The sequence below is a fragment of the Theropithecus gelada genome, chromosome 10, assembly GCF_003255815.1.
Source record: "Theropithecus gelada isolate Dixy chromosome 10, Tgel_1.0, whole genome shotgun sequence".
In the NCBI taxonomy this organism is placed as follows: Eukaryota; Metazoa; Chordata; class Mammalia; order Primates; family Cercopithecidae; genus Theropithecus; species Theropithecus gelada.
In genome coordinates this window covers 51,705,313-51,732,302 of record NC_037678.1, presented here as the reverse complement: position 1 = coordinate 51,732,302, position 26,990 = coordinate 51,705,313, and the positions used below count along the sequence as shown (strand labels likewise).

Below are 26,990 nucleotides of genomic sequence, written 5' to 3'. Positions count from 1 at the left end.
GCCTCTGAGGCTGGAGCCCTTGTCAGATGCTTCCTGGCCCATTTCCCAGCCACCCACCTCTATACACACACACACATACATGCACACATCTGCACATACACACACACACACACACACACACGACGTGGCTGATTCAGCCTTTCAGCCCTGCTGCAGCCAGAGCCCCAGGGCGGCAGCAGCACAAGAGAAGCCTCCATCTTGGGTTCACTCAGTGTCGTTTTGCTAAGGATACACTCACTCATTCACTCATTCATTCATGCACGTGTGCATTTATGCATCCACCATCCATATGGGCCCTGTCTCCTGGACCAGGCTCTGGTCTTGGCCTGTGAGCAGTGCTGACTCAGCAGCTTCTCTTTTAGAACCCACATCCTAAAGGCGTGGACCGTGAATAGATAAGAATTTCAGAGGGCAATGAGGGCTGTGAAGACCAGGAATCTGGGTGGCTCTAGAGTACCTGCCGGGGCTGTATGACATCAGGTGCTCAGGGACAGTTAGATGGAAGCCTGAAAGACAGACTGAGCGCAGTGGCTCACGCCTGTAATCCCAGCACTTTAGGAGGCTGAGTCAGGCAAAACACCTGGGGTCAGGAGTTCGAGACCAGCCTGGCCAACATGGTGAAACGCCATCTTTATTAAAAATACAACGTAAGACGGGGTGCAGTGGCTCACACCTGTAATCCCAGAACTTTGGAAGGCCGAGGTGGGCGAATCACCTGAGATCTGGAGTTTGAGATCAGCCTGACCAACATGGAGAAACCCTGTCTCTACTAAAAATACAAAATTAGCTGGACATGGTGGTGCTCACCTGTAATCCCAGCTACTTGGGAGGCTGAGGCAGGAGAATTGCTTGAATCTGGAGGCAGAGGTTGCAGCGAGCCAAGATCATGCTATTGCACTCCAGCCTGGGCGACAGGCTGCTAAAAATATAAAAAGTAGCTGGGCATGGTGGCAGGTGCCTGTAATCCCAACTACTTGGGAGACTGAGACAGGAGAATCACTTGAACCTGGAAGGTGGAGGTTGCAGTGAGCTGAGATCACGCCATTGCACTCCAGCCTGGGTGACAAGAGTGAAACTCCGTCTCAAAAAAATAAATTAAATTAAAATAAACAAAAAAAAAAGAATTCTGGCTGGGCATGGTACCTTATGCCTGTAATCTCAATACTTTGGGAAGCTGAAGCCAGGGAGGGTCACTTGAGGCCAGGAATTTAAGACCAGCCTAGGCAACGTGGTAAAACCGTATCTCTACAAAAAAATTGAAAAATTAGCCAGGCATCTCAAACTCCAGATCTCAAGGCTGGTCTTGAACTCCTGACCTCAGGTGATCTACCCACCTTAGCCTCCCAAAGTGCTGAGATTACAGGTGTGAGCCACTGTGCCCTTTATTCTTGAAACTGGCAGCTCTGCACTTGAGGCCTGGAGCTGAGTGGTTCCTGTGGGCCTGGACTTAGCTTTCTGGTTGACCCTGCTTCCCATTAGGCCCCCTTTACCTGCTTGTTTCCTGCTAGGCCCTTGGTGGCTTCTGAGTTCGAATATACAGCACATCCACTATTAAAATGAGCGTTTGTGTGTCCTTAACATAGATGAAAAGTACAAATAAATAAGCATTTGGGCTATTTCTATAAAATCAACTTTGAACAAAAAAGGCTTTGAAATCTGATGAATGTGCCCTGAGAACCTGCCGCCCCCCCGGCCCCTGGCACTTCCTGGCTTCGTGACTTTGAGCAGGTGACCCAGCCTCTCTGAGCCTTGATTTCCCTCCCCTGTAAAATGGAGGCTAAGAACAGCGTCCCTATGGGGAGAAGGCAAGAGGCCACCAGCGGGAGTTGTGACCGTTGTCAGGGTTTCTGCAGGTGTCCCTCCAGCGAAGCAGGCCCTGCCACATTGTGGGGAGCCCTGTTGGAGGGAGGCTGGTCGTAGTGATGAAAGGCCTGGAGTCCCCACCGGCCTAGGGAGTGTGGCCAGGAATGGGCTCCAGCCTGCAGAGATGTGGCATCATGGCCTCTCCGTGTCTCTCAGGCCTTCGTCAAGATGGTTGGACACCATGTCGCCTTCCTGGAAGCGGACGTGCTTCAGGCTGAGCGGGACCATGGGGCCTTCCCGCAGGCCCTGCGGAGGTGGCTGGGATCCGCAGGGCTCCCCTCCTTCAGGAACGTGAGTATCCTGACCCAAGAAGTGAGGGGAGGGCTGCTCCCCCTTCCCTCCGCAGACCCCAGCATAGGGAGGAGCGCGCAGGAAGCCAAGTTCAGGGGGCACATTTCACTTCTGCAGACAGGAAACGGGTACAGGCAGCCAGACACCTCAGCCTTTCTCTGTCCCCTGTGAGCCCCGGGCTGCGATGGTTTGTGTGCTCATCCACCATTTATTGGGCACCTACTGTTTGCTGAGTGCCATCTGAGGTTAGTGTGGTGAGCAGAAACAGCTCCCATCCTCCTGCCCATCCTTGCACACTTAGGGACAGTGACCAAGATGACATCCAGAATTCTGGCCAGGTTCCCCTTCCTGAGGCAGGAGTCAGCCTCAAGGAGCAGGGGAAGGGGGATGGGTTTATGGCCTGCAAAGGCCGTTCTCTTCCTCATCTCTCCTCTGTCGTCCTGGGATCCTCTCCATGGCCCCGCAAGGAAGGAAGGATCATGTGTCCTTTTTGTTTTCTTTTGAAATGGGGTCTCACTCTGTCACCCAGGCTGGAGTGCAGTGGCGTGATCTCAGCTCACTGCAACCTTCGCCTCCTGGGTTCAAGTGATTCTCCTACCTTAGCCTCCCAAGTAGCTGGGATTACAGGTGTGTGCCACCATGCTCAGCTAATTTTTGTATTTTTAGTAGAGATGGGGTTTCACCATGTTGGCCAGGCTGGTCTTGAAGTCCTGAATTGAAGTAATCCACCTGCCTTGGCCTCCCAAAGTGCTGGGATTACAGGCATGGGCCACCATGCCTGGCTAATCACCCTCATTTTATAGTTGAGAAGATGGAGGCTCAGGGAAGGAGATAAGGGGACTTGTCTGAGGTCAGGTCCTGGAGTGCCTGTTTCTGGTGACTTGCCCTTCACAGGAAAGGTGTCACCTAGTGGGGCCTCTTGTGGCTCCTTGGGCTCTGCCTGCAGGTATCCCCACTACTGCCCTGTCTCCACTGTTCCTGCCTGTCCACACCTTATCTCTACTTTATCACAACAGCCCAATTAGTGAGTGCTTTTTGTTTTTGAGATAGGATCTCACTCTGTCACCCAGGCTGGAATACAGGCGTGATCCTAACTCATTGCAGCCTGGAACTCCTGGGCTCAAGTGATCCTCCCACCTTGGCCTCCCAAGTAGTTGGGGCTGCAGGCATGCACTACCACACCTGGCTAATTTTTTATTTTATTTTTCTTTTTTTTCTTTTTTTTTTTTTGAGACGGAGTCTCGCTCTGTTGCCCAGGCTGGAGTGCAGTGGCACCATCTCGGCTCACTGCAAGCTCCGCCTCCTGGGTTCACGCCATTCTCCTGCCTCAGCCTCCCGAGTAGCTGGGACTACAGGCCGCCACCATGCTCGGCTAATTTTTTTTTTTTTTTTTTGTATTTTAGTAGAGACGGAGTTTCACCGTGTTAGCCAGGATGGTCTCGATCTCCTGACCTCGTGATCCGCCCATCTCGGCCTCCCAAAGTGCTGGGATTACAGGCGTGAGCCACCGCGCCTGGCGGCTAATTTTTATTTTTATAGAGACAGAGGCTCGCTTTGCTGCCCAGACTGGTCTCCATCTCTTGGACTTCAGTGATCCTCCTGCCTTGACTTCCCAAAGTGCTGAGATTACAGGCATGAGCTACCACGCCTGGCCTTGTTGAGTGCTAACCAGGTTCCAGGCTCTGCGTTAGGCGTTTTATATGCAGTGATTCATTTACCTTTCCCAGCCATCTTGTGTGCTGGGTATTAATAGTATCTCCATTTAACAGATGAGGAAATGAAAATTCAGAAAGTGTCAGGGTTCTGCCTGTGGGCAGAATTTGGCCCATGTCAACTCATTCTATTTGGCCAGGCGATATATTTAAACAGTGCGACTTGAAATGCTGATAGGGCACGTGCTTTCCCGTCACAGGCTCCTGGCCTCATTGTACCTGCCTGAGGCACGTGCTACTCACCTGCCTGCTTCCAGATGAATGGTTTGCCCAAGCTTGTAACAGCTGGACAGCAGCCTCTCAGATTTCATGGTCTAGGAACTCCTCTTGATCTTTCAGAGCCCAGGTTAAAGACACCTCCTGTGAGAAGCCCTCTGGGATTGCCCCTCTTCAGACAAACTCCATCTCTTTGCTTTCCAAAGACAATGAAGTCATGAGCTGCATCCTTTGTCCTCTCCCTCAACTTACAGTGACCATTCCTGAGTGAGTTTTCCCACTGATGGCTTTAAAAGCACATTTGGGGCTGGGCACGGTGACTTATGCCTATAATACCAGCACTTTGGGAGGCCAAGGCAGGTGGTTCACTTGAGCCCAGGAGTTCGAGACCAGACTGGGCAACATGGCAAAACCCCATTTCTACAAAAAATAGAAAAGTTAGCTGGGCATGGTGGCGCATGCCTGTGGTCTCAGTTACTCGGGAAGCTGAGTGGGTGGATCACTTGAACCTAGCCTGGGAGGTGGAGGTTTCGGTGAGCCGAGATCGCATGACTGCACTCAGCCTAGGTAACAGAGTGAGACCCTGTCTCACAAAAAAAAAGCACATTAGGGGCCAGATGTGGTAGCTCATGGCCATAATCCCACCACTTTGGGGGGCCAAGGTGGGAGGATTGCTTGAGTTCAAGATCAGCCTGGGCAACAAAGCAAGACCTCATCTCTACAAGAAATTATCCAAGTGTGATGGCGTGCACCTGTGGCCCTAGCTACTCAGGAGGCTGAGGTAGGAGGATCACTTGAGCCTAGGAGTTTGAGGCTGCAATGGACCTTGATCATGCCACTACACTCTAGCCTGGACAACAGAACAAGACCCTCTCTGAAAATTTAAAAAAAAAATTTTTTTTTTTTTTTTTAAAGACACATCGGGGCAGAAAGGACCTTGGCTGTCCATGTCCTGTTAGGACCCAAGTATCATAACAGTAGGTCCTGCCTGTCATTTAATACACTTCTTGCAGTCGGCAGTCATCCCCATGAGGTTGGTGCTAGTGTTCCCATTTACAGAGGCAGAGACTGAGGCTTGGAGACGGAGAATCACCTATCCAGGGTCACTGCTGGGTTTGGAATCCAGGCCTGTGGAGCTCTGAAACTGAGGTCCCCCCACCACCCCTGCTGCAGGGATGTGGCATCCCCCCGGGGTGTGGCTGGGGCATGCTGGGACCTGCACCCTCTCCTCTCTGCCACACTGGGCCTTGCTAAGCCTTGGAGAGCCCCCTAGACCTACCTGTGGTAACTTGTTCCAGGAAGCGCGTCCTGGCCAGGGGTGGGTGAGTCATTCAGCAACCCCGGTGTGTTGTTCTTGGCCCCACGAGGGCTTTGTCTGGGGGAGGCGGTGCAGCCAAGTGTGCGCATGCGTGTGCAGACCTGAAGGCTCCAGGGCTGTGGCTGCTCTAGGGTGTGAGCTGGAGGGGCCCTTCCAGAATGATGACCATCACCGTTGCTGCTGGGGCCGACTCTGCAGTCGCCTCACACCCCACCCTGTGAAGAGGGTGTGGTCATTGTTCCTGTTTTACGGATGAGGAAACTGAGTCACTGAGGGTTGCCCCACGCAGGAAGTGGTGGAGCTGAGATTTGAACTTGTGATGTCTGGGCCCAGAGTTGGTGCCCTGCACCCCGTTGGCCCATTCTGTGCCCTCCCTGACCCCCAGACCTGCTCTCTGGGAGGTGGGAGTCCTTGTAGGGCGCCCAGGCCTTCTCAGTGTCCTCCATCTTGATTCTTTCAAAACTGGGATTCTGTGCCGTCTCTAGTTAGTTCCCCTCAGCGCCTCCTCCCCCAGGGTGGACACCTCCTTTCTGTGACCCTGAACGGCCATCACCCTCAGAGGCTGACATTCCAGCCTCCACCAAGGGCTTGGATCTCCACCAAGCCCTTCTCCCGGGGCCTGTTCCAATGCCCAGTGTAGGCCCGAGGGGCCCAGGCAGCCAGGGGCTCGGAGAGCTTTGGTTTCTCTCGTGGTACCTCCCCCAGGACCCCACTGCTCCCCTGAGGCAGGTGTTTGAGGCCTCCCCCAACCCCGGGTGGCCCGAACAGTGACCATCCAGACACAGCAGCCACTCAGGGTGACCTGGCCGTGTGGCGCCCCTGGGCTGTCTGTTCCTCACCCACCCGTGCTGTCTCCAAAGGGTCCATGGAGTGGAGAGGGCTGAGGTGAGACAGGGATATTGGGTGGCCCCACAGGAATGCTGGCATGGGGTTCTGCCCCTGTGGGGAGCCACACCACTCGCCAGAGGCCCAGCCCCCAGAGAGGGCAGGCTGCCCGCTGCCCGGGTGACTTGGTGCCGGCGTGGACATGGCCTGTGGCCTGGGCTGACACGAGGGGTCTGGTGCAGGAAGTGACCTGAGGATACTAGTGTTCCCCTCAGCCAGCTTTCCAACTGGAGCCTGGCCTCTCAGCCCCGCCTTTGAGCTGCCTGAGAAAGAGGCATTTGCTCCACAGACGGAGCCAGCCTGTGCCCCAGGCCCTTGGCGCCCAGCCACCAAAATGTACGCAGGGCCGTGCTATGACATATGTATTTCGTGGTACAAAAGTCCACATTTTCATGCTGTTCTGTACAAATGAAAAGTTTTCAGTTATGCTTTTATATTGGTCGTTATAACATTGTGAGGTTTTAATAAAAATTGCACCTCTCTTTCATTGTAGCTTCTGTGACATGTCTTAGCTGTGTGACCATGGGCAAGTCTCTTAGCCAGGCACAGTGGCTTCCACCCATAATCCCAGCACTTTGGGAGGCCAGGGCGGGAGGATCACTTGAGCTGGGAACAACATGGGGAGACCGCATCTCTAATTTACTAGGTGTTATTAAGATGATATCTTTTGAGATCCTAAAGTTATTTTGAATTGTTCCGAGATGGCTTCTCAGTGACTTCAGAATAAAATCCAAACTCCTTGTCATGGCCTGCAAGAGGCTGCATGATCTGGCCACATTCAGTCTGTCTTTTTTTGGGGGGTCTTTTTTTTTTTAATTGAGACAGTCTCACTCTGTCGCCCGGGCTGGAGTGCAGTGGTGCGATCTCGGCTCACTGCAACCTCTGCCTCCTGGGTTCAAGCGATTCTCCTGCCTCAGCCTCCCGAGTAGCTGGGATTACATGCGCCCAACACCACGCCTGGTTAATTTTTGTATTTTTAGTGAGAGACAGGGTTTTGCCATGTTGGCCAGGCTGGTCTCGAACTCCTGACTTCAGGCGATCCGCCCACCTCAGCCTCCCAAAGTGCTGGAATTACAGGTGTGACCCACCACGCCCAGCTTAAAATAATATCTTTAAATTTCAAAAAAAAAAGCCTCAGAGAGTCTGACTGAGTCAGTGAGCTCGCATGGGCAGGTTCGTGAGAGGCTTTGCTTGCTAGAAAACTAGTTTGGATTTGATGGAAAATGATGAGGGCCCACGCTAAAGCAGAGGAGAAAAGCTCCAGAACTCTCAGGAGGGATTCCGAGCGTGGAGCGGAAGAGCATCGGCCACCTGAAAAGCCAGCCAGTGGTGTGATCTCAGCTCACTGCAACCTCCGTTTCCTGGGGTCAAGTGATTCTCCTGCCTCAGCCTCCCAAGTAGCTGGGATTACAGGCATGCACCACCATGCCAGGCTAATTTTTGTATTTTTAGTAGATACAGAGTTTTGCCACATTGGCCAAGTTGGTCTCGAACTCCTGACCTCAAGGGATCTACCCACCTCGGCCTCCCATAGTGTTGGGATTATAGGCGTGAGCCACCACACCTGGCTGAAAAGCCGGCTTTGCTTGTGAGTAATGGAGTGGTCCAGGGCAGACTCAACACTTGGTGCTCAGCGGTGAGCGGGAATCACGGGGCAGCTGACAGAGCCAGCCCTGCTGTGCCAGGCACTGTTTTCAGCCTGTCAATCCTCATAACATCCCACGAGGGAGGTGCTATTTCTATCTCCATCTTACAGGTGAGGAAACTGAGGCACAGAGAAGGTAAGTAACTTACCCAGAATCACACAGTTGGACGTCAGGATATGAATCCACGTTCTTCTTTCCATCACATATTGCCTTGGTAGAGAGCTGTGATCTCTTCAGGGAGCTTGTGTCTGGTGCAAGAATACAGACAATGACCAAACTCAAAGAAAGTTCAGTTACAGGTGGACATGGTGACTCATGCCTGTAATCCCAGCACTTTGGGAGGCCTAGATGGGTGGGTCACTTGAGCCCAGGAGTTACAGCCTGGGCAATATGGCGAAACCCCGTCTCTACCAAAAAAAATACAAACTTTGCCAGGGATGGTGGTGCATGCCTGTATTCCCAGCTACTCAGGAGGTGGAAGGATCACTTGAGCACAGGAGGTCAAGGCTGCAGTGAGCCATAATTGTACCACTGCACTCCATCCTGGGCAACAGAGCAAGACTCTGTCTCAAAAAACAACAAGAAAAAACAGAAAATCCAGTTAGATGGCTGTTTCTAAAGGGGGCCCTTTACCCAGGCATGGTGGTGCATTTGTGTGGTCCCAGCTACTTGAAAGCCTGGGGTGGAAGAATTGCTTGAGCCCAGGAGTTCAAAGCTGCAGTGAGTCGAGACTGCACCACTGCACTCCAGCCTGGGTGACAGACCCTGTCTCTACAAAATAAAATGTACAAAAATTAAAAAGGATCCCTGGTCTGAGGGGTCAGGAGTGGCCTCTGAGGAGGGGCCGTGGAAGCTGAGAGCTGGATGATGAGTAAGTGGCGGTATGGAGTCAGAAGAAAGAGTGCTCTGGGCTGAGGGAACTGCAATTGCAAAATCTCTGCAACGCACCTGAGCTTGGTGCTTGAGGAATCGCCAGTTTAGCTGGGCTGCCTGCACGAGTCAGGGCAGAGTGGAGAGAGATAAGGTCTGGGAGGTAGCAGGGACCAGATTGTGCGGGGTCTCAAGGCCACACAGAGGAATTTAACACTATTCTAGGGGCGACGGGAGCCGTGGAAGTGTTTGTAGCAGGGGAGTGACTTGGTCGAATTTGCTTCACTTGGCGAGAAACCAGGGCTCCTTCTCTGCTCTGAGCTCAGGCTGGTGTTCAGGGTCTGTGACATTTTAGGACTTGAACACCAGAGCTGAGCAGGGCACGTGGGTGCCCTCCAGGCTGCAGGTTCGGCTGTTTGGAATGTTTCCTCCCCTGGAAGTACCTCATGCTGTGCCCTGAGCTCTCTGGAATCCTCCCCTCGCCAGGTCTCAGGGCCCTTGTCCAATCAGAGGAAAGAAAAGAGGCTCCGGAAAGGGGCCCAGGTCTTCCAGACAAATGTCCCTGAGACCCTGCTGGAGGGGGCGGCCATCAGCCCAGCGCCTGCCTGTGGAGGGCCCCTCACATCTGGAGATGGTTTCAGGCATGTGCGGAAGTGAAAGTGTGAAATGGGGCTGGAGCCCTGCGGGCTGTGGACCTCGGAAGTACACAGAGGCCACGGCAGGTGTCCCCTTGGCCCGGGCCAACTTCCTGCTGACCGTGCCAGGCCGGCCCTCCTCCTGGCTCACGTGCCCAGAGGCACAGAACAGCCTCACTAATTTGTTGTAAATCACTGTTTGTTTTCTGCCGCCAAAACATCTTGTTCACGAGGTGTCATTTTGATTAATTTTTCTGATGGAGAAGAATGCGGTGCTTCCCAGGGAAGCTCTTTGGCTGACAGCAAAGCTCACTGGGCCAACTCCTGACTCCTTTACAGAACGGTGCTGCCCTGGCGGAGGGAAGCTTGGCTGGGTCTTGGGGCTACCTGGCCCACCTGTTCACCCCTACCCCCACCAGGGCAGCAGAGGCCTGGGGAGACCATGGTTGCTGAGACCTTCCCAGAAAGAAAGATGGGCAGAGGGGCTGGAGGGGAGCCAGGGTGGCTTTGGAGCAAAGCAGAGCCAGGACAGGCAGGGTATGAGATGTCACCCGGTCCCACAATTGCAGCGCTCCCAGGGTGATCTGGTAACAGCAGTGAGTGAGTGAGTCTTCTGGGGCATGAGACAGGAGGGAGTGGTGGGGACTGTGGCGAATTGCAGACCCCATGCCTCATGTACAGGAGTGAAGCTTGCCTGGCACCAGCCTCACAGAAATGGTGACCAGCAGTCACCAGGTTTTCCTGTATGGGGGAGAAAGCTGGACATCTGGAGGGTTTTTTGTTTTTTGTTTTTTGTTTTTTTTTTTTTAATGAATCTTCTCATGTCAAAAAGTCAGTATTTTTCTAACTGTTGAATACTGTGTGGAAAAAAGTGTTGTGGCTGGAGCAGTGGTTCACACCTGTAATCCCAGCACTTGGGAAGGCCAAGGCAGGAGGATCACTTGAGCCCAGGAGTTCGAGACCAGCCTAGGCAACATAGTGAGACCCTGTCTCTATTCTTTTTTTTTTTTTTTTTTTTTTTTGAGACAGAGTCTCGCTCTGTTGCCCGGGCTGGAGTGCAGTGGCCAGATCTCAGCTCACTGCAAGCTCTGCCTCCCGGGTTTACACCATTCTCCTGCCTCAGCCTCCCGAGTAGCTGGGACTACAGGCGCCCGCCAACTCACCCAGCTAGTTTTTTGTATTTTTTTAGTACAGACGGGGTTTCGCCGTGTTAGCCAGGATGATCTCGATCTCCTGACCTCGTGATCCGCCCATCTCGGCCTCCCAAAGTGCTGGGATTACAGGCTTGAGCCACCGCGGCCGGCCTATTCTAAAAACTAAAAAAATAAATAAATAAAACTCTGTTGTACTGTGGGCTGCACCCAGTATACCCCCAGCTCTGGACTTTAGGCTGATGACCTGTACCACTTCGTCCCCTCCACTGTGGAACATTTGGGACCAGGGAGGAGTAGAGAGGCATCTTCTCCACTTTTTTGCACCAGCCCTGGCTGGAACTCTTCAACTCTAAACAGCAGCATGACTAACAGCCAATAGTTGTATTGAGCCCCTACTGTATACGAAGGGCTTTCTGTGCCTCATCTCAATTTCCTATAACAACGCCGGAGGCAGATGCTATTATTCCAGTTTACAAAGAAAGGACCTGAGGCTCAGAGAGGGCTGTTCACTTGCTCAGGGCCACACGGCATAACTGGCAGAGCTGGGATTTGATCCAGCTTTGACCTTGGTCAGCTGGTCAGCGTGTGTCTCTACCTCCCTCTGTGAGCTTCCCAAGGGCAGGGACCGAAACTTCGACTGCCAAGGCTGCAAACTCGAGATCTTTGGGCTAGTTCTGCCTCAACCGCACTTGCTCTTTGGCCAACGTGGTATATGGATACATTTAACTTGAGTTAATTGCCAAAAAGCAAATTTTATGTGAGATTTTGAGGAGGGGAGGGGAGGAAGTTCCTTCTGACAACAAGTAGTTTTTCTTTGGGTGGGGGGGTGCTGTTTGTTGAGCCCTATCTGGAAGCACCCCAACTTTGCCCTTGTGGCTTCTCATGAAGAAGCAGAGGTCCAAGTGGGCCCCTGAGCAGCATCCCTGCCCAGCCAGCATCTGGCCCGCTGTGCCCACTCTTAGTGCCTGCTGGTGCATTTGAGTTTCTTCCCCTGGTAGAGCACATAGTAGGTGGTCAATAAATAGTCATCAGTGGATGGCTTCAGTGGATGGCTTTGCCTCCCAGATTTCTTAGAGGGCGTGTCCAGGCACTGGAAGGCTGGAGAGGATTTTCAAGGCTGAAAGGGAGGTAATGAGGCCGTGGGCGGAGCTGCCCTGCCCGGGCTGCCTGCAGGAGTCCTCAGTGCCAGGCTCAGCGTGCTCCCCTCCCCCAGGGACCCCTAGCTCCCTCCCCTCGCCTCCTCTCCCTTCCTGCCCAGCCCTGCAAAGGAAGGGGCGGGGTCTCTCAGGACACCCCCCCTCCCCTGCAGAATCCCCCTGCAGGGGGCGACTCGGGGAGGAGGCCGACGGGCTCGGCTTTATCTGGTGGTGGAGGCTGGGTAAGACACAAACGAGAAGGGAGAGGAAATTGTGAGGCGCCTTCTCCCGGCCCTGAACCAGCCGCTGCTTCTCCTGCTGCCCCCATCAGCCCTTGCGGTAAAAATGCAGCAGGAGCAGATGGCAAATATGAGGACCACGACTGTGGAGAGGCGAGGGGCGCCGGGTCCCAGCCCCCACCCACCAGCCCCCTCCCCATGGCTCCCAGAGACCTCCCAGGCTGTTTCCTTCAGGGTCTTTGGTGGAGTGCTGTAGGGGGATGGAGGGTTCCTGGCAGGCTGGTTTGGGAATCAAATTGTGTTTTTCAGGCATTTCATTCTTGTTGAGATTTTGAGGATGAGAGGGGAGGAAGTTCCTTCCGACAACAAGAGGTTTTCATTTTGGGGGGAGCTGTGTGTTCGGTCCTATGTGGAAGCACCCCAACTTTGCCCTGGTTGGTGGGACCCTCATCATGCCCTTCTCTCAATGCAGCACCACCATCAGGGGCACCCCCTGGGGCAGTAGCGCCCTGGGCCCAGCCCTGCCATCCTGGGGTTGTTGGACATCATTTGCCGCCTTTGCACATGCCAGTCCCCCTCCCTGGAAAACCGTTCCCGCTCCCCGCCTGGCAATGTTCATTATTGTTCAAAGTCCCGGTCACACGGTCCCACCCCGGGAAGCCTTCCTCTGGCGTCCCCAAACCCAAACCCTCGTTCATTCCCTGGCTGGCACGTGGCTTCATCTGCATTTGCTCCTGTTGCTCCCCTAGACTGAGAGCTGCTCAAGGGCGGGGCCTGTGTCTTGTCTTCACCATGGTGATGAGAGTTCTGATGCTGCTGTAGTGTTCTGGGCTCGACTTTGGGCCGCCACAAGCAGCACTTAAACTGCCCTACTTGGTTCATCCCCAGGCCACCTGGTACAGAGTAACTGTCTCCATCCCCACTCTTTAGGTGAGGACACCGAGGATCAGAAGTTAGAACATTTTAACAAAACCAGGGCCTGGCCCATTTGGTTCCAGAGTCCCACATTCTTCACATCCCAGGAATCAAAATTCAAACACTCACTGAGACCAGGCAAGGGCCTGAGTGATGCAGAGAGGCCAGGCTGGGGCTGTGACCAGCAGGGGAGGCAGGGCCCTCAGCTGCAGCCTGAAGCCTGGAACAGAGACCAGGGTGGCCAGAGTGGCCAGGCCTTGCGCTTTTTGTGGTTTTTTTTTTTTTTTTAATGGTTTCATTCTGCTGCCCAGGCTGGAGTGCAGTGGTACGATCGTAGCTCACTACAGCCTCCTTCTCCCAGGCTCAAGCAGTTCTTCTGCCTCAGCCTCCCGAGTAGCTGAGACTACAGGTGCCTGCCACCACGACTGGCTAATTTTTGTAATTTTAGTAGAGATGAGGTTTCGCCATGTTGGTCAGGCCGGTCTTGAACTCCTGACCCCAAGTGACCTGTCCACCTTGGTTTCCCAAAGTGCTGGGATTACAGGCGTGAGCCACCGCACCCGGCCGAGGCCTTGCACATTTTAAAAGAGCGGATGCAGATTTTCTCTGAAATCAACTGATTTTGAAAACAGATCTGAGAGGCTCGAATAAATCTCCTCAGGGCCCTTGGTTCAGGGGCCTGCATCTGGGCCTTGGCAATGATCTGCAGTGACCAGGCAGCGCCCAGAGGACCCAGAACATGAACCCGTGGGTGGGTACCCACCTCTCCCCGCCCAGCCTGGCATTTGAGTCTCCTCAGTGGGGGACGTCATCAAGGATGTGAGAGGTGCCAGGGCCCACGGCTGGCCTGGGTTCACTTCTCAAAAGGGGTTCTGGGTGCAGTACCAAGGGAGGCAGTTGGTGGGATCCCTCTACACCCCCCAAATTCTTTCCACCTGGCACTCCTACTTTTTGAGCCAAACAGATGATGTTTTCTTTGTCTTACATGAAGTGTTAATGGATGCAGTCAACAACATCTCCTTTCCTTTTGTTTTTTTGAGATGGAGTCTCGCTCTGTCACCCAGGCTGGAGTGTAGTGGTGCGATCTCAGCTCACTGCAACCTCCGCCTCCCGGGTTCATGCGATTCTCCTGCCTCAGTCTCCTGAGTAGCTGGGATTACAGGCGCCCGCCACCACGCCTGGCTAATTTTTGTATTTTTAGTAGAGACAGGGTTTTGCCATGTTGGCCAGGCTGGTCTTGAACTCCTGACCTTAAGTTATCTGCCTGCCTCGGTCTCCCAAAGGGATTACAGGTGTAAACCACCTCACCCAGCCAACACCCCCCTTTCTTTATTTTTTATTTTATTTTTTTGAGACAGAGACTCACTCTGTTGCCCAGGCTGGAGTGCAGTGGTGCGATCTTGGCTCACGGCAACCTCTGCCTCCCGGCTTCAAGCGATTCTCCTGCCTCAGCCTCCTGAGTAGCTGGGACTACAGGCACGTGCCACCACACCTGGCTAATTTTTTTGTATTTTTAGTAGAGGTGGGGTTTAACCATGTAGGTCAGACTGATCTCCAGCTCCTGACCTTGTGATCCGCCTGCCTTGGCCTCTCAAAGTGTTGGGATTACAGGCGTGAGCCACCACGCCCAGCCCAACACCCTCCTTTCTAATTGGAATGTCACCTTCAGGGTCACTCATCATAGAGAAACTCTGCCTCTCGCAGCTCCTCATATCATAATGCAAACCCCATTTGCCCCTAAGATTGCAGATCCAGTTCCTAAAGCGTTTGGAGGGAAATAATCAAGAGCAAGGATGCAGACCAGGGCTCTCAACCTCAGCACTGTGGACATTTGGGGCCAGGTCATTCTTTTTTTTTTTTTTTTGAGACGGAGTCTCGCTCTGTCGCCCAGGCTGGAGTACAGTGGCTGGATCTCAGCTCACTGCAAGCTCTGCCTCCCGGGTTCACACCATTCTCCTGCCTCAGCCTCCCGAGTAGCTGGGACTACAGGCGCCGCCACCACGCCCGGCTGGTTTTTTGTATTTTTAGTAGAGACGGGGTTTCACCATGTTAGCCAGGATGGTCTCGATCTCCTGACCTCGTGATCCACCCGCCTCGGCCTCCCAAAGTGCTGGGATTACAGGCTTGAGCCACTGCGCCTGGCCAGGTCATTCTTTACTGTGGGGACCATTTTGTGCACTGGGGAATATTTTGTGTACTGGGGGGTGTTTTGTGCACTGGGGAATATTTTGTGTACTGGGGGGTGTTTTGTGCACTGGGGGGTGTTTTGTGAATTGGGGGATGTTTTGTGCACTGGTAGGTGTTTTGCCGCATCTCTGGCCTTTCTCGCTAGATGCACCCTCCCCACAGTGTAACAACCAAAAAGGAGTCCATAAATTGCCAGCTGTCCCCTGGAGGCAAAATTGCCCCGAGTTAAGGACCACTGGCCCAGAAGAGTGACAGCTGTCAAGACTGGGCGATGGTACCTGGAGACTCATCATAGTCCCCTCATTGCTTTTATGTTTCCTATAAATATGAAAAAGTTTCCTTATGAATATGGAAAAGAATAAAAAGTTTAAAAATATAGGAAAGTATGAATTCCGGAGCCAAACAGTCCTGGGTATTGTATCTTGGTGGTGTTGCTGGCTAGCTCCATGGCCTTGGGAGAGTCTCACCCTCCCCTCTGTGAAATGGGTGGCAGTTCTCCAGCCTCATGGCCTCAGGTCGAGCATTTGAACGTGCGTGATTTGCTCTTCATTTGGAAACTTCTATGTAGCAGTACTCTGATGCAGGCACTGTTCTAGCAGCTGAGATGCGTAAGTTATGGCGAGTGGCGTGCTTTGCTGAGTATTCACACGAGGCAGGCACCCGGACGCTCTGCGCTGACCTCATTGCTCACCTGCTTAGCTGTCACGTAGTGAGGCAAGTTGCTATCACTGGCCCCATTTTATAAAGAGCAACTGAGGCAGCAGGAGGTGGAGCTTCTCGCCACAGTCAGTGGGAGGAGGTAGAAGAGGTGCCCCCAGGCTGCCTGGCTCCAGAGCCTGCAGTCCTGAGCTCCACACTGCCTGAAGTGATTCACTTACGCATTCGGCACAGCGCTAGCACATAGTAGGTGCTCAGTTAGGGTGGGCTGCAAGGATTGCTTTTGTAGACAGCTCTCTCTGAAGGGGCTGATTGTTCCTACCCACCCCCCAACCATGTGGCACCCTATGTGTGTCTCTGACATCTTCAAGGCTGCCAAAGCCAAGTCCTGAAGCTGCTGTTTACAGAATAACCTATCACCGGCTTCCTGCCATGTGCAGATGTCAGCCACCACAGATCTCGCCTGCAGGAATTGAATGGAGTGGCTCACTCGCTTCTGAGCTGCTGCCTATCTGGGCCAACCCCTCCGCACTGCTCATGCCAGGAACATGTGGGTGGTCAGGGATGGCCAGGTTCGTGATGTCTCAAGCGATGCTGGGTCATGAGGGGTTGGACTAGCCACGTCCACCTGGGCACACCCACCGGGGGTGTCTTGGGTCCCCCTCTGGGTCCCACCTCTCCCACTTCCTCCCATCTTCAGCCCCCTATTCCATCTTGACCACTGGAGGAGGGGCCCAGGCTAGGCCCCACCCTCACCCCGACTCCTGCTTGGTGGAGATTTCGGCCTCTGGCTCTGCATCCCCAGCAGTTCTGTTTCCTGCTGCCTCTCTTCTCTTCCTGTCTCCATCTCTGTTGGTATTCTGGTCTGTCTCTATCTTTGTGTCACTGCCTGAATCCATGTCTCTTGCATTCATCTTGCTTGTCTCTGCCTCTGCATCCCTATCTGTGCCACTCTGCATCCTTGTCTCTCTTGCCATGTCTCTGTCCCATGTCTCTCCGTGTGTCACCCACACAATCACAAACCTTCACTGTGCTTCCTGCCCCCCAGGCCACAATCCTTTCATCCCCCTTCACTCCCCACCGCCACCTGCATCTCTGGCTCCTCCAAGAGACCTTCCTGGGACCCCCTCCTCCTCAGACTGGAAGGGGACGGGTGTGGGCCGGAGGGGATAGGGCAGGTCTGAGCCAGGCCAGCCAGGCTGGGCTGTGGATACCCACTGCCCTTCTCTGAGCCCTGATGTCCACATCAGGCCATAAGTGCATCCACAGGAGGGCCCCCCAGGGACACTTTTTACTGTGTCACTAGGGAGTAGCACTTGGTACGTGGGAACTGTTAGTAGCAACAGCCATGAACCTGAGGATGAATAAATGACGGACCTGGGTCCCTGCCTGGGCTTAGGTCTGTCTGGAGAATAAAACTCACAGGCAGAAACTATCAGCAGATAATAACAAGATGGGCTGCATGCATCTGACTTCCATGCCTCACAGAGAAAAAGAGGAAAGAGCTCAGGGGAAGCTGCAGAGGATAGGCCGGGAAAGGCCTGCGGGAGGGAAGAGCCTGGCCCATGTGTGGCACTGGGGTGGCATTCGCAGCACAGCCCACAACAGGCTGCTGGGTCGCAGGCATTCCTGAGCGAGGTTGGGCCCAGCAGGGGATGGCAGGTATGGTCGGTGTCGGAACGCAGGTTCTGGAATCAGGCAATGTGCAGAGGTAAGTCGATTGTCAGTGCAGACTCCTGCCTGCTGCCTGCAGCTGTGGATTAGGTCTGGAAAAGGTGCAATCCCTTTGATGCCCACAGAGCCTGGGAAGTACTTGGCTCTGTTCCTGGTCAACTTTCTGCTGGGAAGATAAACCGTGTCTCATTAGGCAGTGAGTTCATGCCAATGACTGTTCTGGCTGATAACGTCACACTTTGTCATGCTGCCAGGCCCAAAGTCAAGGTCAAAGTTCCTGCTACTTAGGGAATCCTAATAATTAACCTGGGAACCTCAGCTGGTAAGGGAGATGCTGGTTTTTAAATGGAGTGAGAAGCTGGAGCAGGGAGGTGGCTGTTTCAGGGCTGGGCATCCCCAAGCACCAGTTTCGAGGTGCCACCCTGACCAGGATTGGTGATCACAGTCTTCCAGCCACCTTGTCCCTTCTGTGTCTGGCAGCTCTTTGCTGGCCTGGACCTGGCTCCAGAGGCCTTGGGCAGTGCCCCTGGAAGTGTGTGCATTGGTACGGGGCAGGAGGGGCTCAGATGACAGCGGTCAGTGCTTGGAGAGACATGCGGGGGTGCTGCTTGCAGGGCTGCCTGCCAGCATCTTTGTGCCTGACATGTGACATCCTATAACCTCTCACTCTCTGACCAGCAGGCATTTAGTGAGCACCTACTATGTGCCAGGCCCTCTGATTGACTGATCAGTCTCATCACTTAGTGGCTCAGAGATGTTCTGGCATTTGTAATTTTCAAGCCTCCTTGTAAGTTAAACATCGAAGCAGTATCAGAACTGGCTCCCATAATTGTGATTTAGTTTAAATGTTCACATTTTGAAACTGAATGTATTTAATTACTAAAAATGCAACATTATAACATTGTACGTTTGGGCTGTTCACAAGCTAATGATGGCATTATAAAAGCATATGAATTCAGGGAGCCCTGTTAAGAATGAAATTAGCTGCCAGGCACGGCAGCTCACGCCTGTAATCTCAGCACTTTAGGAGGCCGAGGCGGGTGGATCACGAGGTCAGGAGATCGAGACCATCCTGGTTAACATGGTGAAACCCCATTTCTACTAAAAATACAAAAAAAAAAAAAAAAAAAGCCAGGCGAGGTGGTGGGCGCCTGTAGTCCCAGCTATTTGGGAGGCTGAGGCAGGAGAATGGCGTGAACCCGGGAGGCGGAGCTTGCAGTGAGCCGAGATAGCACCACTGCACTCCAGCCTGCACGACAGAGCGAGACTCCTCCTCAAAAAAAAAAAAAAAAGAATGAAATTAGCCTTCACTCATTGAGCACTATTTTCTTCCTTTTTTTTTTTTTTTGAAACAGAGTTTCACTCTTATTGCCCAGGCTGGAGTGCAATGGTGCAATCTCGGCTTACCGCAACCTCCACCTCCTGGGTTCAAGTAATTCTCCTGCCCCAGCCTCCCGAGTAGCTGGGATTACAGGTTTGCGCCACCACGCCTGGCTAATTTTGTATTTTTAGTGGAGATGGGGTTTCCCCATGTTGGTCAGGCTGGTCTTGAACTCCAGACCTCAGGTGATCTGCCTGCCTCGGCCTCACAGTGCTGGGATTCCAGGCGTGAGCCACTGCGCCCGGCTGAACACTATTTTCTAAGCACTTTCCATTATATGGGCATAATGCCTTGTGAGGTAGGAGCAATTATTAGCCCCCATTTTCAGATGAGAAAACGGGCACAGAGAGGTTAGTAACTTGGCCAGGGTCACACAGCTAGAAAGGGGGACTGCTGCCGTCTGAGGGATTTGGAAACGGGACAGTTTATTGCACTGGATGAAGGGACTCTGCTCTCAATGCTAGCAGCTCTGGGGCTTTGCAGGGGGATGTCAACGTGCAAATGCAAGGTCCTCTGTGACCCCCACCTCCACTCCCACCCTTATTCCCATAAGCAATGTGAGTCTCACCGAGGGAATGGGAAGGTGGTGGGAATCCCCTAAGGCTTTGTGCCTGCACCCCCAGGAGACCCTGAGAAGTGAGTTATTCCCTACCGGAAGTCCCCAGTTTCTGGTTCTGTTGAGAATGTCCATGGTGGGGGTGAGGGTGGCTCAGCCAGCAGGGTGTTCTCCTCTTTCCCTCTGTCTCTAGGGCTCCTGAGCCTGGAGACCACCCCCCCAGTTGTGCTGCCTGGAGGCTCCTTCCACCCACCTCCATGCCCGTTCTGTACCTGCACAGTACCCTCTTAGCCTCCTTGTCTGCTCTGGAAGCTGCTGAGAACTAGCGACTCCAGCCCCTGGGCCAGACTTAACTCTGCTGCCAAACCTCCACCCATTCATTCATTCGCTCATTCATTCAAGTTAATACAGTCATCCCTGGTATCCATGGGGCTTGGTTCCAGGAACTCCTGTCAGTTATCAAAAATCCATGGGTGCTTGAGTCTCTAATATAAAGAATATATGGAGATAATCTGCATATAACTTACATCCTTCCCTATACTCTAAATCATCTCTAGATTACTTATAATACCTAATACGAAGTAAATGCTGGCTGGGCTTGGTGGCTCACGCCTGTAATCCTAAGACTTTGGGAGGCCAAGGTGGGTGGATCACCTGAGGTCAGGAGTTTGAGACCAGCCTGGCCAACATGGTGAAACCCTGTCTGTACTAAAAGTACAAAAATTAGCCAGGCATGGTGGCAAGCACCTGTAATCTCAGCTACTTGGGAGGGTAAGGCAGTAGAATCACTTGAAACCAAGAGCCGGAGGTTGCAGTGAGCCAAGATCGTGCCATTGTACTCCAGCCTGGGTGACTGAGCAAGACTGTCTCAAAAACAACAACAAAAAACCAAAGTAAATGCTATATAAATAGCTGTTATACTGTATTGTTTGGGGAATAATGACCAAAAATCTGAACATGTTCAGTACAGAAGCAACCACCCTTTTTTTTTTTCCTGAATTTTTTTTTTTTTTTTTTTTTTTGAGGCAGTCACTCTTTCACTCAGGCTGGAGTGCAGTGACACAGATCATAGCTCACTGCAGCCTCAAACTTCTGGGCTCAAGCAATCCTACCACCTCAGCCTCCTGAGTAGCTGGGACTACAGGGATGTGCCACCACGTCTGGCTAACTTTTTGTATTTTTTGTAGAGACAGTGTCTTGCTCTTATTATTATTGTTATTATTATCGTGTGAGACAGAATCTTGCCCTGTCACCCAGGCTGGAGTGCAGTGGTGAGATCTCAGCTCACTGCAGCCTTGACCTCCTAGGCTCAAGCAATCCTCCCACCTCAGCCCCCACAAGTAGCTGAGAGACTACAGGTGTGTGCCACCATGCCTGGCTAATTTATTATTATTATTATTAATGCAGACACAGTGCCTTGCTATGTTGCCCAGGCTCGTCTGAACTGGGCTCAAGTGATCCTTCCGCCTTGGCCTCCCAAAGGGCTGGGATTACAGACTTGAGCCACCACGCCCAGCCTCGCTTTTGAAGATTGTTGATTCATGGTTGGTGGAATGCATGGATGTGGAACCCACAGATGTAGAGGGCCAACTGCACTTATTTTTGAAGCACCGTGTGAGCCAGGCACTGTTTAGACCCTTGGTGTGGAAGGAGCAGAGGCCGCCTGCTCCCGGCCCTGGCAGTGGCCTAGTGCGTGATGTACCCCAGGAAGAGCACTGTGAGGAAGGGAAAGGAGAGGTGTCTGAGGAGGAGGAGCAAGGGGGCCAGGGAGGGCCTCTGGGGAGGTGACTTGAGAGCCAGGTGGCTGGTGCCCTGGGGGAGGGAAGAATAGGACCTGGGGATAAGGAGTTCAGGCAGTGGAGGGAGCAGGCCCTGGGGCCAGTGGGAGACTCAGCCTGGAGGCTCTGAGACCTGCTCAGCCCTTGTCTTCCTGGGACCGCCCTGCTGTATGTGGAGGGAAGATGCCGGGTGTGCGGTGTGGAGCTTAGGGGACTTAGAGCCGCTGCGATGGTCCAGGAGAGGTGCTGGTGGCCTGGAACAGGAGGGGGGCAGGTGGAGGTGGGAGGTGTAGCCAACTCTGGATGTGCGTGCGTGTTAGTTGAAATTTTTCTTTTGAGAACGTTGTAGATTCACATTCAATTAGAAGAAATAACATGGAGAGGTCGGGCGCAATGGCTCACGCCTGTAATCCCAACACTTTGGGAGGCTGAAGCAGGAGGATCGCTTGAACCCAGGAATTCGAGACCAGCCTGGGCAATCTAGGGAGACCCCCATCTCAAAAAAAAAAAAAAAAAATGTTGGGCATAGTAGCATGTGTCTGGGGTTCCAGGCACTTGGGAAGCTGAGGTAGGACAATTGCTTGGGCCTGGGAGGTCGAGGCTGCAGTGACCTCTGATTGCACCACTGCACTATAGCCTGGGCGACAGTGAGATCCTGCCTCGAAAAAGAACACAGAGAGACCCCTTTCTGTGCCCAATTGTCCCCAGTGGTAACATGTTTCAAAACCATAGCACAATATCCCAAGCAGGATAGCAGCATGAATCTGACCTGTTAATCTGATGCAGATCTCCCCAGTCCGACGTGGACTCATTTGTATGTGGCATAAGTCCTATACGTTTGTACCCTTTCCATACAATTTACTTGTATCAGCCAAGACACCGAGCAGGGTCCCACCAGGTCCCTTGTGCTGTCCTTTATAACCACCCTCACCCTTCCTGTGCCCCCACTCCCTGCCCAACCACTGGCTACCACTCATCTGCCCTCCATTTCTAAGATTTTGCCATTTCAAAAATGTTCTATAAATGGAATGGTGCAGTCTGTAACCCTTTGGGATTGGCTGTTTTCACTCAGCACACTTCCCTGCAGATTTGTGCAAGTTGCTACATGAATTGAGAGTCTGAACCAGGTGCAATGGCTCACGCCTGTAATCTCAGTAATTGGGAGGCCCAGGAGGGTGGATCACCTGAGGTCAGGAGTTCAAGACCAGCCTGGCCAACATGGCGAAACCCCGTCTCTACTAAAAATACAAAAATTAGCCAGAAGTGAAGGCATGTGCCTGTAATCCCAGCTACTCGGGAGGCTGAGGCAGGAGAATTGCTTGAACCCGTGGCGGAGGTTGCAGTGAGCCACAATCATGCCACCGCACACCAGCCAGGCGACAGAGCAAGACTCCATCTCAAAAAAAACACAATAAAGAAAAAGAAAATAGTGTGTCACTTGGGCCCAGGAGGTCGAGGCTGCAGTGAGCCGTGATTGTGTCACTGCACTTCAACCTGGGTGACACAGCAAGGCCCGGTCTCTAAAGTTAAAAAAAAAAAAAAAAAAGTCTGAATACGTTTGTAGGCAGAGCCAACAGGATTTGCTGGGGTGGTCAAGCAGCAGTTGGAGATTTGAGCGTGGAGTTCAGGGCTGGAGGCATCCAGCATTGTGTCTCCATGAGGCCGAATGAAGTCACCCGGGAGCAGGAGGCCCAGAGGTCCGAGGTCTGAGTTCACATGGATTAGGCGTCTCCCATGCGGCAGATGCCGTCCTGGGCCAAGGGTGCAGCAGCCAATGGGGCAGACGAGCTCCCTGCGTGGCGAGGGGCTGATCAGCTGCAGCATCGGTGTGGGTATGGACAAGGGAGCAGGCTCAGGATCTTGTTCCCTTATCGTTTCTGTCTTTGCAGCTGTGGAGGGCTCCAGGGCCTTCTCTGTGTGGAGCCCAGTGTGGCCCTGGGGTGGAGGGGCTGGACCAGAGCCTTGCAGCAGCCATGAGTGAAATGAGAAGAGTGTAGTGTTTCTCTGAAGGCGAGATGGCCTCTGTCCAGCATGGATGGTCTGTCTTCTGAGATGTCCTTTGTACATTTAGAATATCAGCTTTGACAGAGGGATGGGGTTGGCAGGTGAGGGGGGTGCAGTTGTTTTGTGTGTCCATGCCAGGGGCAGGTGACCTGCCTACTCCTTGGCTTGGGTGCAGAAAGGCCTGGAATCCTTGGAGCGACTCCTCCAGCTCCCTTTCCCATCTCCTCCCCTCCAGCCCCTTGCCCCAGCCTAGCCACTCATTCCTGCTTCCCTCCCCTTATCTGGCTGCTTCATGTTTGCATCACAGCCACTAGGCTGTTCATTCCTTTCTTCTTCTTCTTCAACTAGGCTGTTCATTCATTTCTTCTTCTTCTTCNTCATTCCTTTCTTCTTCTTCTTCAACTAGGCTGTTCATTCATTTCTTCTTCTTCTTCTTCTTCCTTCTTCTTCTTCTTCTCTCTTCTTTTCCTTCCTCCTCCTTCCTCCTCCTTCTCTCTTCTCCCTTCTTCTTCCTCCTCCTTCCTCCTTCCTCCTCCTTCTTCCTCCTTCCTCCTCCTCCTTCTCCTTTCTCCTCCTTCCTCCTTCTTCCTCGTTCCTCCTTCCTCCTTCTTCCTCCTGCCTCCTCCTTCCTCTCCTTTCTCCTCCTTCCTCCGTCTTCCTCCTTCCTCCTCCTCCTTCTCCTTTCTCCTCGTTCCTCCTTCTTCCTCCTTCCTCCTTCTTCCTCCTTCCTCCTTCCTCCTTCTTCCTTCTTCCTTCTTAGACCTCCAAGGACACCCCCCATGTCTGAGGAAAGGGGGAGATTGAGAAGAGGCTGCCAAGGCTCCCTGGAGGCCTGGAATGGGGGAGAAGGGACACAGGGGACAGTCCAGGCCTTGTCTCTGAAGCAGGTCCTTCAGCTGCACCTGGGCTCTGCTTCTCCATAGGTAGGGGGCACAGCTCTAGGGAAGGAATTTCTCCAGGCTGGCCAGGGGCTTGGAGGAGGCATCTGAGCACCTGTTGGTTCCAGGCTGCCTCTCATTTTGCCCTCAGGGCTTTTTTTTTTTTTTTTTTTTTTTTTTGAGACAGAGTCTCACTCTATCACCCAGGCTGGAGTGCAGTGGTGCAATCTCAGCTCACTACAACCACTACCTCCAGGTTCTTGTGCCTCAGCCTCCCGAGTAGCTAGAATTATAGGTGTGTGCCACCGCTCCAGGCTACTTTTTGTATTTTTAGTAGAGATGGAGTTTGCCATGTTGGCCAGGCTGGTCTTGAACTCCTGAGCTCAAGTGATCCACCTGCCTCAGCCTCCCAAAGTGCTGGGATTATAGGCATGAGCCACTGCGCCTGGCCAGGGCTTGTTTCTTGAATGGATAACAACTGCCTGTATCAGGAACTGGGCTTCTCTGAGTAGTATTTGTGCAGCCTGACAACATGGTAGGTCAGGTTTACTTCCCAAAGCTAACTGGTGCTATTTTTTTTTTTTTTTTTTTTGTGAGACGGAGTCTCACTCTGTCGCCCAGGCTGGAATGTAGTGGCGCAGTCTTGGCTCACTGCAACCTCTGCCTCCAGGGTTCCAGCAATTCTCCTGCCTCAGCCTCCCCAGTAACTGAGACTACAGGTGTGTGCCACTATGCCTGGCTATTTTTCATATTTTTAGTAGAGATGGGGTTTCACCATGTTGGCCAGGCTGGTCTTGAACTCCTGACCTCAAGTGATCCACCTGCCTCGGCCTCCTAAAGTGCTGGAATTATATGCATGAGCCATCGCACCTGGCCTAGTTGGTGCTATTTTCAATACTTTTTTGTGGAGCCAACCACCTTCCAGGCCGGCCAACAAAACCTTCAAGGATTCTATTGATAATTCAGCATCAAAGTGAGAAATGTATGACTCTGATGTGACAGTGGTTGGTGGTTGGACTACAGCCAGCTGTCGGTATGGAATAAGGGGACTGATCTGGAGGTTGGACACTGACTGCAGGCATCTGGGCCTAAAGCTGCCTCCCTTGGGGAGGTGGATCTCAGTGTGATGGGGGACCCCTGAACCCAGCGAGGCCACTGGGCACAGCTGTTGGTTTGTTGCCCTGGGCTACAGAGGACTCTTCCATTTGCTGCTCTGTCCTGCAAGTGGGTCAATCCTAGCTCCAGCCAAATCCATCTGCTCATGTGCCCCCCTCAAATTCTACCACCGTTCCCACCTCCGCCCTTTGTCCCACGGTGTTTTCTCAGCCAGGAGCACCAGTGCCATGCTGTCCCTTGTTCCGTGCCCAGGGCTCATCCATGGAGCTTCCCTGGAGTCATCCTTTTGACTGATAGCAGAGGACAAAGAACACCATCCTGGAGGCACACAGATCTCAGGTGACAGTTTGAAGTGCCAAGGCAGGGCCCCTTTGTCAAACTTATTAAGAATTTCAGGCCGGGCGCGGTGGCTCATGCCTGTAATCCCAGCACTTTGGGAGGCTGAGACGGGCGGATCACGAGGTCAGGAGATCGAGACCACCCTGGCTAACACGGTGAAACCCCGTCTCTACTAAAAATACAAAAATTAGCCAGGCGCGGTGGTGGGTGCCTGTAGTCCCAGCTACTCTGGAGGCTGAGGCAAGAGAATGGCGTGAACCCGGGAGGTAGAGCTTGCAGTGAGTGGAGATTGGGCCACTGCACTCCAGCCTGGGTGACAGAGCAAGACTCCCTCTCAAAAAAAAAAAAAAAAAAAAAAAAAAAAAGTACTTCAAGACAGAGATAGCAGAGCGGTAGCCCACGCCTGGGCCCGACTACCTGGGTTTGCACACTCCAGAGGCCGACCCAGTCTGTCGTAGAAGCATCACGCTGGGAGGTGAGTTCCTAAGCCCCATTGAGTCTTGGTTTCCGTGACTATAAAATGGGATCACCATTCATATCCCTGCAGAGGACTGTAGTGTGCAATCATCGAGACAGGGTAAGGGGGAGCTGCTATTGTACTTACTATTGATCATGATTGATTTTTTTTTTTTTTTTTTTTTTTTTAAGACAGGAGTCTCGCTCTGTCACCCAGGCTGGAGTGCAGTGGTGCAGTCTTGGCTCACTGAAACCTCCCTTCCCAGGTCCAAGAGATTCTCCTGCCTCAGGCTCCTGCTTAGCTGGGGCTACAGGTGCATGCCACCACACCTGGCTAATTTTTTTTTTTTTTTGTATTTTTAGTAGAGACAGGGTTTCACCATGTTGGCCAGGCTGATCTCTACCTCCTGACCTCAGGTGATCTGCCCACCTCAGCCTCTCAAAGTGCCATTATTGATACTATTTAACACAATTGTCATCTGTGTTATTCCCCCTGTACTTTGCATCTGCCACCTTCTGTGTGCTTTATTTATTTTTAAATGACCTTTTGGCCGGGCGCAGTGGCTCATGCCTGTAATCCCAGCACTTTGGGAGGCCGAGGCAAGCAGATCACTTGAGGTCAGGATTTTGAGACCAGCCTAGCCAACATGGTGAAACCCCGTCTCTATTAAAAATACAAAATTAGCCAGGCATGGTGGTGCATGCCTGTAATCCCAGTTACTCCAGAGGCTGAGGCAGCAGAATCGCTTGAACCCTGGAGGCGGAAGTTGTGGTGAGCCAAGGTTGCAGTGAGCCAAGATCATGCCACTGCACTCCAGCCTGGGTGACAGAGCAAGACTCTATCTCAAAATAAATAAATAAATAAATAAAAATATATACTTGTGGCCGGGCGCGGTGGCTCAAGCCTGTAATCCCAGCACTTTGGGAGGCCGAGACGGGCGGATCACGAGGTCAGGAGATCGAGACCATCCTGGCGAACACGGTGAAACCCCGTCTCTACTAAAAAATACAAAAAACTAGCCGGGCGAGGCGGCGGGCGCCTGTAGTCCCAGCTACTCGGGAGGCTGAGGCAGGAGAATGGCGT

The 26,990-nt window shown here is 52.8% G+C and overlaps 1 protein-coding gene across 2 annotated transcripts in view; it reads left to right on the top strand.

Annotated features, from left to right (window-relative positions):
- BCAS4 (breast carcinoma amplified sequence 4) overlaps positions 1 to 26,990 on the top strand; it is an 89,755-nt gene that overhangs the window by 45,397 nt on the left and 17,368 nt on the right. Inside the window, exon 4 of one of the 2 annotated variants that reach the window (XM_025399710.1) lies at positions 2,020 to 2,154. The exons of the other annotated variant lie outside the window; for it this stretch is intronic. Within the exon in view, the coding sequence (XP_025255495.1) occupies positions 2,020 to 2,154 (135 nt within the window). The remainder of the gene's footprint in view (positions 1 to 2,019; positions 2,155 to 26,990) is intronic. 2 annotated transcript variants of the gene reach the window in all.